This window comes from Ananas comosus, linkage group 7 (assembly GCF_001540865.1).
Source record: "Ananas comosus cultivar F153 linkage group 7, ASM154086v1, whole genome shotgun sequence".
Classification (NCBI taxonomy): Eukaryota; Viridiplantae; Streptophyta; class Magnoliopsida; order Poales; family Bromeliaceae; genus Ananas; species Ananas comosus.
The window spans coordinates 13,591,745-13,601,682 of NC_033627.1; the positions used below are offsets into that span (position 1 = coordinate 13,591,745).

The window sequence follows — 9,938 nt, forward strand, 5'->3', positions numbered from 1 at the left end:
AAATATTGAAAAAAAAATAATTGTTTCGGGTTCAAATTTTAGGGTTCGGGTTCATGCTCGGGTTTCGAATTTTTGGTCGGGTTCGAGTTTGGATATGAATATTTAAAATCCGTCGGGTTTGAGTTCAGGTTCAGATTTCGGGTTTGAAATCGGGTTTGGATTCGGATTTTTAAAAATCCACCCCGAATCCGATCCATTGACATCTCTAACTATATTAGCTGTTGGAGATCGATTGGGAAAAATACACAGTAATGATCTTACTCCAAAGTGCATCTTCTTTTCTTGTGCACGTGTTATATGAAAACGAATAAAATATTATTTAAAAATATTTGTATTTATATATGATATTATTTATATTTGGATAGAAAATATTAAAATAGAAATGATTATGATTTTAAAAAAATTATAATTATTCAGATATTCAAAAAATGAATATAGATATGAATAACCAAATATTTTAATAGTATTATATTTTATAGTAATAAATTAAATTATAATATTATTTGATTCCTAATATGTGTGTGGGAAATAAATATTTAAGAAAAGCAAAGAGAATTTGAATTTGTTTATGCATAACTTAATTCCTGTATAAATTAGATTTATAGATCACTTGCACAGTTGCACTAGATCAAATATCTTATTTTGAGACAAACGTAGTACATCATCTGCTTCATTTATAAAAAAAAAATACATTAGGTTATAACGAGTGAGGTAACTGTGCCTCGAGATAAAGTGTGAAATAATAATAATAAAAAAAAAACTACAGTTGTTTTTTTTTTTTTGAGAATAAGATAGCAAGCTATCTGCTTCATTTATTAAGCGAAATGTACTAAGCGTACAAGTTGAAGACAGCTAGGGTCTGCTAAAAGGTCCGAACGGATACAAGAAAGACCGACAAACAGATACGAGAAAGGCCCAAAAAAAAAAAAAAAAGTTGAAGGGTCAAGGGATCTCAGTTGTTGAAATCAACATGTTCATAGCTAGACTGTGCGATCATTGGAGTCAGTTCATCAGTACTCGCCCGCAGTACCCGGATCTCATCCCACAACCTCTCTAAACATCGCAGCCTCTCTAAATATCGCATATGAAATAGCAACCGACGAGAATCAACTCTTTGGCCCTAAAAATGTCTTTTGTTTTTCTCCAACCACGGGACCCAATAAGTGGCAGCAATAACGGAGAACCCCTTTTTCCACCGAGTGGCAGCAATAATGGAGAAACCCTTCTTCTTTGTTGTGCCCTCCTTCGATCTAAACAGCTTCCAGAGCAGCTCCAACCACAGCTCCCGTCACAGGACCCACCAGATCAAATATTACAGTTGCGTACACCAATTTAAAATTTGAATATACATATATCAAACTTAAATTTAAATTTGGATCTATTAATCCTTCTGAAATCAAAGTTTATTTCTCTTTCTACGGCTGCAACTAAATGAGAATCGAAATGAAATCCTTTCAAATCAAATAAAGATAATAGAAATCAGTTGTTCTAATTCCAGATGAGCATAAATCTGACATATTTTCCAATCCAGAGATCAACAATTTTACACTGGTCTGATCACTTGAGCGTACAAGCAGAGTATCCCCTGAGGCAAACTAATTCCTAGGATGGTAGTAAGGGAAGATGGTGTAGAAGGTCTGCAGGAAGGTGAAAACAAGAACGAAAACTGCTGCGATCAAGGAAAGGATGGCCCACGGGTTGCCGAAATAGTCCCTGACCAGCTTCGCCCTCCACTTGGGCCAATCGGAATCGCAGTACTTCCTCACGTCCCGGAACAACCCGGCGAGGTAGTGCTTCTCGAAATCCATGGCGGCGCAGTCGGAGAGCTGGTTGAAGAACACCGCCAGCTCCTTGTCGCTCGCCAGCTTGTTCTCCAGGATCCCGCTCTGGTGGAGTATCGCGACGTCTGCCGGCGTGTCGATGATGCAGTCCATGAACGTCGCGTAGCTCGTCATGTACGCCTCCTCCGGCTTGCACCCGCCGCACTGCTCGAATGCCACGAGGTTCGTGAACCGCGATAACGTCGAGTTCTCCACCGAGAGGAATGGGATCTCGAGCACGCCGTCGTGAAATGCGACGTCCAGGAACGAACCGGGATGATGCTGATCACTCTCGTTCCTTTTCCTCTTCTCGCCCTTCCTCTTAAACGTCACTCCGGCCTCCTCGAGCTCGGTCGCGGACGGGATCGTATTCGGCGATCGTTTCTTATCCGCCGGCGCCTGCGATCGGGAAATCTTTATTCGGAGATAAGAGAGGAGGGAGGCGAAGATCTTAGTCGGGTTTAACCATTTGAGAATAGTACCGCAGATGGTACTGCCCCTCGGGTCAGTTTGTGGTTTCGTGATGTAGCAGCGGTAGTAGAGATGCAACAGGTGGTGGAAATCTTTGGCTTCGCCGTGCACCGAAACGGCGGCGGAGACGCGACTGGCGAGCATCTCTTCCTCGGGCCTCTCGACGTTTCTGCTCGCGAGGTAGTTCACGAGAAGCTCCATCAGGGAGGGTATCTCCTCGTCGTCCATGGTGAACGTGACGAGCTCGAACAGCTTCTCGAGCACGAAGAGGGGGATCTGGTTCTCGAGCAGGAGCAGGTCGCCGCGCACGAGCGGCAAGCTCCATCCGGCGGTGCAGACGCTGTCGTCGTCCCCCTGGCTCCACTTGATGATGAACTCGAGGACGAAGCACCCGTCGAGGAGCAGCATCTCCACGAACGCATCGGCGCTGAGGTCGACGGGCTCGAAGTAGCACCGCCGCGCCCGAGGCTCCAGCACCCTGATCTCGGCTATGTAGTGATCGATGCAGTTGTAGGGGTTGCGGGAGAGGAAGTCCTGCAGGTAGCGCCACTTGTGCTGTTCCATGGCGCGGAGGACGGGGCCGTCGCCGCGGCCGTAGGGGCCGACGGAGACCATCCGGGGTTCGTAGAGGTGCGTGTTGCGCTGCCGGACGTGCGCCGGGACGCGGAAGATGGTGAAGCGCTCCAGCACCATCGGGTCGCGGTCTAAGGCCTTGATGTTCGACCTGACGGAGCTCAGCACGGCATCCTCGATGTCTACGGCGACCGCCTGTCCCTGATCCTGTGCCATCGCCGGCAGCTATCCTGTGCAGTCAACGATCGTCCTCGGTATGTAACCTCCCTCCCTACATTACCTGTTCCAGATCCAGTCGGCCGGCACAGGGGGCAATAAATTAAGTCCTTCTAAAAAGAGTTGTTTTTCTTTCCCCTAAAAAGCTTGTAGGGGAAATCGCACGAAATTTATTTGAACTGTTCCTTTTTAAAATGTTACTAATATACTATCTAATTTTTAGTTTATTTAATTATAATTAATTGATATTTTTTAAAAAAGATAGGTTAAACTATATTTGTGAGGCATCACAGTGCTATGCAGTATGGAGTCGATAATATTCTGCAAAATTTACTGCTTTTTTAGGTAGGCAAAGCTTATTCCTTTTCCTGTCTTTCCGGACGTTTCCCCATCTCTCCTCAACTTCACTCGGCCTTCGGCCCACTACGCACCGCTCGGATGCCAAGTATAGATTAATTATTTATTATAATAAATTTATTATTACGAAAATTATATAAAATATATTAAATAAATTTATATACATACATAATATATTTAAATTTTGAAAGTTAAAATATCGTTCGCTGACTCAAATCAAATAAAATTAAAAATTGTGTGACAAAATCAAACTCTTGAAAAAATTGATTAACTAAATTAAAATAGTTCATAGACTAGATAAGTTTTTATATTAATTTTTTAAGTAAAGTATACGAAATTTATCTGAACTATAGATTGTTTTGACTTGGTTTACTCAACCTTTTAAAATTTTAATTTTACTATCTAATATTTCAATTTGTTTGATTTTGAGTCGGCTAACAGTATTTTGATTTCAAATTTGAATGTATTATTTATTTTTATAGGTTTAGTTAGTATACTTTATATAATTCTCATAATTATAAATTTATTAAATTAAATAGTTAACTTAAATTTTGAAGTTAAAAAATCGTTGATTGACTCAAATTAATGAAATTAAAAGATTAGATAGTAAAATTTAAAATTTAAAAATTTAGATAGTCGATTTAAAATAATGTATAATTTAGATAAATTTTGTATTCTTTTATCTTTTTTATGCATATGTTTCAACTGAAATAAAAGCAAGTAAATGACTAGAGTGCCATTGTCCATTGATTGTAAGAAGTGGGCCCTAGATGGCTCAGTGTAGTTTCTGGTAAGACCTTAGAGTTGTAGGTTGGGTGAATAGGAGCTCTCAATAGGTCCTTTTGAATGTGGTCGATAATCATAATACTTAAAAAAGTTGGATTCCTTTCGGAATTTCAAGTTCTCCATCTGTTCGACTCTTAAATGGTTCAATTCTAATGGTAGAGGAGACATCTTTTTCTTTACTATCGGTGGTTTCATGACCATTGATTCAAGAAACTCGTGTTAACAGATTTGAGTTGAATTTTCCATTTGGAATGAATGGGACTATATTGGATTCACTTCTTTTATTTTTTCCAAGAGGAAATGGGTTTAGCCCCTATTGGATTCATTTCACCAACAGAAAAGTTATAAGAAACATATACCACTAGAATTCCAATCTCAAGTTATCGGATTCATAAATAAAATCCACACAAATCTGGTGAAATCAATCCTAATCATGAAGGTTCTAAAAAAAGAAATCAATGATAATTGAATTGGAATTAATAAATTGAAGGTACTCTATGTAGAAAGTGTAAATTAACACAGAGCAACCTATATTCAAGCTACAGAAACATCAAATTTAAATACAAAAAAAATGAAGGACCAAGAACGGGGTAGCTACGTAGACTATAATTTATCAGTTTGTGCACTCAAGGTAAAGTATGGACCCATCTATAAAAAATTGTGTGAAAGAGAATAGCTTTTTACATAAGGCCATGTTTGGTTCGACGTAAAAGTGGACCGAAAAAAATTTTTCTCCGAAAAACAACTTAGTAGCGTGTTTGGTTGGAAGTAAAAAATTTTTCTGGAAAAACTTATTTTACATATGTTAGGAAAAACTTACTTTTCGTTTTCCGCATAAGAGCCGCGGAAAACGAAAAGGCAGCGGCTAGCAAAACAGTAGTAGCCACAGATACGATTCTCAATCAAAAAGGACAAAATGTAATATGTGTTTATGTAGCTATCGGTCAAAAACCATCTTCTGTGGCTCAGGTAGTGACTACTTTCCAGGAGCGAGGGGCCATGGAATACACTATTGTTGTAGCTGAAACGGCGGATTCACCTGCTACATTACAATACCTCGCCCCTTATACGGGAGCAGCTTTGGCTGAATATTTTATGTAACCGTCCCAATGGTTTGGACTTGAGTAGCTGAAAAAAGATATACAACCTTGGCAAGAACGACGTTCAGCAAGAATTATGACTCATGCTCCTTTAGGTTCTTTAAATTCCGTGGTGGCGTAGCTACCGAGATCAATGCAGTCAATTATGTCTCTCCTAGAAGTTGGTTAGCTACCCACATTTTGTTCTAGGATTCTTCTTTTTGTGGGGCATTTGTGGCATGCGGAAGGGCCGCGCAGCTGCTGCAGGGTTTGAAAAAGGAATCGATCGTGATTTGGAACCGCGCTCATGGGAGGCAAAACATTGCGCGTCCCCGAGGCCCTTTGGCCTTGTGGACTGTGCGAGAGGGAGGTCCACAGGGTTCATGTGGACCTCTCTCTCATTATATATTATATATATATATAATATATATATATATAAATTTTATTATAAATAATATTTTATTATATATATAATTTATTTTTATAATAAAAATATTATTATATAATATTTATTTATAAACTTGTAATTATTTATTATATCTCTTAAATATATAATTATGTAAATGTTTATTTATAATTTTAAATATATTTAATCTATAATAAAAATTATATAATAATATATTAAGATAATAATTATTATATATTAATAATATATAAAATAAAAAATATTAAATTATTTTATTTACTTTTTTTCCTTTCACAAAAATCAATCGTCATGAAAACTATTTTTCTTTTTTACAAACCAAACACAAACGACGTAAAACTTTTTCCCACCGAAAATTTTTTTCCATCGAAAATTTGTTTTCCACAGTTTTACGTGGAACCAAACACACCCTAATTAACAAAAGGAAAATTCAAAAAAGAACCTAATGCTCAGATAATCAATTCAAAGTAGAATATCTAAGGACTTAACTTTGAAATTATTACAGTAGCATTAATTATGACTTACATCACAAGCTAATAGGTATTTTAACACATACACATTTAACACAATACATATTTAAACTAATGAGAAATGACATGTGAAAAATACACAATAGTAATATTCGCTCCATCAGGGACGAGATTGTTACCGATCGTTCCTAGAGCAATGGCAAAGGCTTGGTGGTTGGTACCCGAGACCCAAATTCGAATCCTACTTGATTCACATTTCCAGCTAAGTTTATTTCTAAATGAAATAAACGAAGCGGGTAGCGTGCTACCTATCTCTCTCAAAAAAAGGACGAGATTATTGCGAAAATGTTTAGATCTCATGAGTAGGCCGAATAGATAGATTACAACATTGCTCTTTTCAAAACAATTATTCATTGGAAACTACGAATTTTTATACTTCTGTATTGGCAAACAGGATTCCCAATAAATCAACATATGGGATTGCTCTCGTTCGGTAGGGCCTCGCGTCGGGATTTTGCTGTGTAAAAGGAGAAAGGTTTGAATAAATTAGAACTTAGTACTAAATACTTGAAAATGTGATATAGTAATGTACCTTGATATATTCATTCCATTCAGCATCTGTAGCAATTACTACATGACATTTATGATCCCAGCTAAACTTTGGATGATGCCTGATGCGGTTCACTATATGATATTCACGTCTATAAAAATTGAAGCGCTCAAACAAATGTTTGTGTTCATACTGCAAGCCAGTTGATTCATTGAACTTGGCTACTATGTTGCACCAAGAATCCTCTCCACCGTGTAGTATATTTTCCTCCCCTCCATTTGAAATTTGCTCCACCAACAAACTAAGCAATATTTTATCATGCTCCTTTTCCTATATTGCTAAAGGCTGATCTGTTATTATAATCCTTTTTTTTTCCGGAATTACATTTGGCGTCTCTATTCTATATGTAAACAAAAGAAAAACCAAAACTTACAATTTAAGAAATTGCTGCAAAAGAAAGAAAGAATATTATGATCTTAAAGGAAAAAATAAATTATAACCATCAGGAAATATTGAGAAAGTTAGTTCTAGCTAGTTGCATGAGAAATACCAATAGCCTTATGATGACATCCATCATAAATAAATTCTTCTTGCCATTGAAGTAAAGGAAAAGTATGCCGCTAATATGTCATGATTCTATTAGGAAACATGCAAACGCAACTTGTTCGTTCTGTGGGGAACATGAAAGAGCCTGATCAGTTGATCAGTTGATTAAGATGGGACATGCGATTACGAGTATGAATTCAATCTAACAAATAATTGAGCTTCGAAATGAAGAGCATATAAATCTTTTTTCAATTGAGCTTGAGATGATCTCTTTTATGTTATGTATATATAGAAACTGAAAGTTAAAAAGCTAAAGGTACGTTTGTGGTGACTAGTGAACAACTGAACTCTCATATGGCACCACTCCAGATCAAAGCGGATGAAAATTCATCACTGATTTATTTTCTTTCACAGAGAAAGAAAAAACAGAGGTCTCTAATATTAAATTTCATTTATGGGGAACTTGTAAATAATAACTTGTAAAAGGAAGCAGCAAACTTAGAATTAGATAACTACATGACATGTTTTCAAATTCAAAACCCAAGAAATTACTAGTTCAACGAAAGTAATTAGTCCCTTGCTGCAATCCATTAAGGTTTTTGGACTTAGAGCCATTCTCATGCAGGTGCTACTCGCAGTTCCATTCACTAATAACATCCACATATGCTGTACACTAATAAGGCATGGGAGCACATAAATAATTTGAATTTTTTATTTGTAGGTTTTGGTAATTAGTTAGTTAATCTTTTTGGGCAACAACTTCGGAAGTCAAGTTTTCTCCCATCAAGGAGTTATCCGATGAAGCCTCATTTATCTGCTTCGCAAAATTTTAAAATTTGGTATACAGTTCTCTGTTAAATCCCTTCCTATGAACTTAACAGAACTTGTCCTTCACTTGTATCTTGTTCATTGTTAGAGTCAATGCATATGTAGTTACATGTATAGGGGGCCTAGAATGTCATTGATAGTATGAGAATAATATTTGCTAGCTACCAACTTTATTATTATCGAATGTCTTTAGTTCCGTAGGAATTGGTGGAATAATAATAATCTACTAATGAAAAATTTGATAGTAAATACTATTCATGTACTATCAATTGTATACTAGCTCAATATATATATATATATATATAGAGTTGAGCTAGAATACTTGTAAAAGTATTATGTGAGTGGTGCTTTTGAGTTTTTAGCCATTGGATGGAGAGATGTGAGGTTGAAATGATGGTGGTAGGTGGAATAGTGTTTGATCCAAGGGCTATTAGTAATCAAGGAGTAGATCCAATGGCTAAAAATCTAATAGCATCATGGGGGTAATACTTGTAAAAGTATTCTAACTCAATTCTCTCTCTCTCTCTCTCTCTCTCTCTCTCTCTATATATATATAGAGGATAGTTTTCTCCTGGTTTTCTTATTGACTTCTCAAATTACCGATATACCTTGTGAAACACAATCGGCATGAACTACACTGAAGTAGAAGAGTGGTTCTCAAATTACTCTGTAATATTTCAATAGTCTCACATCGGATAAGAATGGAGTTAGGTTTCGGTATCTACAAGATCATGAACATTAGTAATAATAATTGAGTTTAAGAATTTGGGCTAGTGTTTTAGGCCTAATGAGTCATGGTGGTTTCATGACCATTGATTCAAGGAACTTATGTTAACCAATTTGAGTTAATCCTTCCGGCCCTTTGGAATGAAATGAGATTGTATAGGATTCACTTCTTTCTATATTTCTTTGAAAAGAGTGCTCAACCTACAAGAACTGTTTATGATATTTAAGGTAGAAGGTAGAATTCTTTAAAGAAAGAACTTCGAGTTATTTAAAGTAAGAAACAAAATTTATAAATAAATGAAATAAAGTAGGGATCTATGAAATCATTGCAATTGATGTTCGATCCCTTTTCTTTTCTTTTCTTTTCTTTTTTTCTCAAGGAAATGGGTTTAGCCTCGTTTACATATTGGATTCACTTTCACCTACAGAAAAGTTGTAAGAAACTCGAACAGCTACAACTCCAACCTCAACTTATCAGATTCACCCAAAACAAGAGAAATCAATTTAAATCATGGCCTAGCTAGTTAAGATTCCAAACAGAAAAATCAGTGATAAATGATTTGAAATTCAAGAACAGTAGATACTCTAAGCCAGAAAGTGGAAATTTACACAAAGCAACCTATATTCCAGCTATTAAAACATCAAATTAGGAATAAAAAATTAGACTGAGGAAAGGGAAGCTACGTACATATGGACCAAATTGAGCTCGAAGACCTCAAGGTGAAGGATGGACCCATCCTCAATACTGTAGTCCGCCAGAGATTTGGCCGTCTCAAATAGATGATGGCCATTGAAATAAAGCGCCACACCAGGCCATTTACCAAGAACAGTTTTTAACACATCCTTGATGGTGTTAGAGCTGTTCACCTCAAGCGCATAATTTCCATAATCTTCTGACTGCACATAGATTTTCATTTCACCATCCCCACTGGGTCTCATAGAAGAGCTAGACTCTGCATATCCCTTCTTGGCTATTTTTGTTGGACTATCAAAGTTGCATATGTAAGGCACGTTAGTTTCTTTGTAATAGAATTTCACATAGATCCTAACATATTTCAGGCACCAGTACATATATAACAAACAATAATATTA

The 9,938-nt window shown here is 36.8% G+C and overlaps 2 protein-coding genes across 2 annotated transcripts in view; both read right to left on the reverse strand.

The window, feature by feature from the left end:
• On the reverse strand, positions 1,458 to 3,267 carry LOC109713519 (UPF0481 protein At3g47200-like). Its single transcript, XM_020237646.1, has one exon. It carries the CDS (start codon positions 3,078 to 3,080, stop codon positions 1,596 to 1,598), a length of 1,485 nt encoding a protein of 494 aa, XP_020093235.1. The 5' UTR covers positions 3,081 to 3,267; the 3' UTR covers positions 1,458 to 1,595.
• Positions 6,181 to 9,938, reverse strand: part of LOC109712585 — a 5,355-nt gene continuing 1,597 nt past the window's right edge. Inside the window, exons 3-5 of the mRNA XM_020236221.1 lie at positions 9,535 to 9,831; positions 6,789 to 7,146; positions 6,181 to 6,713 (exon numbers count right to left, since the gene is read on the reverse strand). Of these exons, the coding sequence (XP_020091810.1) occupies positions 7,077 to 7,146; positions 9,535 to 9,831 (367 nt within the window). The 3' untranslated portion in view covers positions 6,181 to 6,713; positions 6,789 to 7,076. The remainder of the gene's footprint in view (positions 6,714 to 6,788; positions 7,147 to 9,534; positions 9,832 to 9,938) is intronic.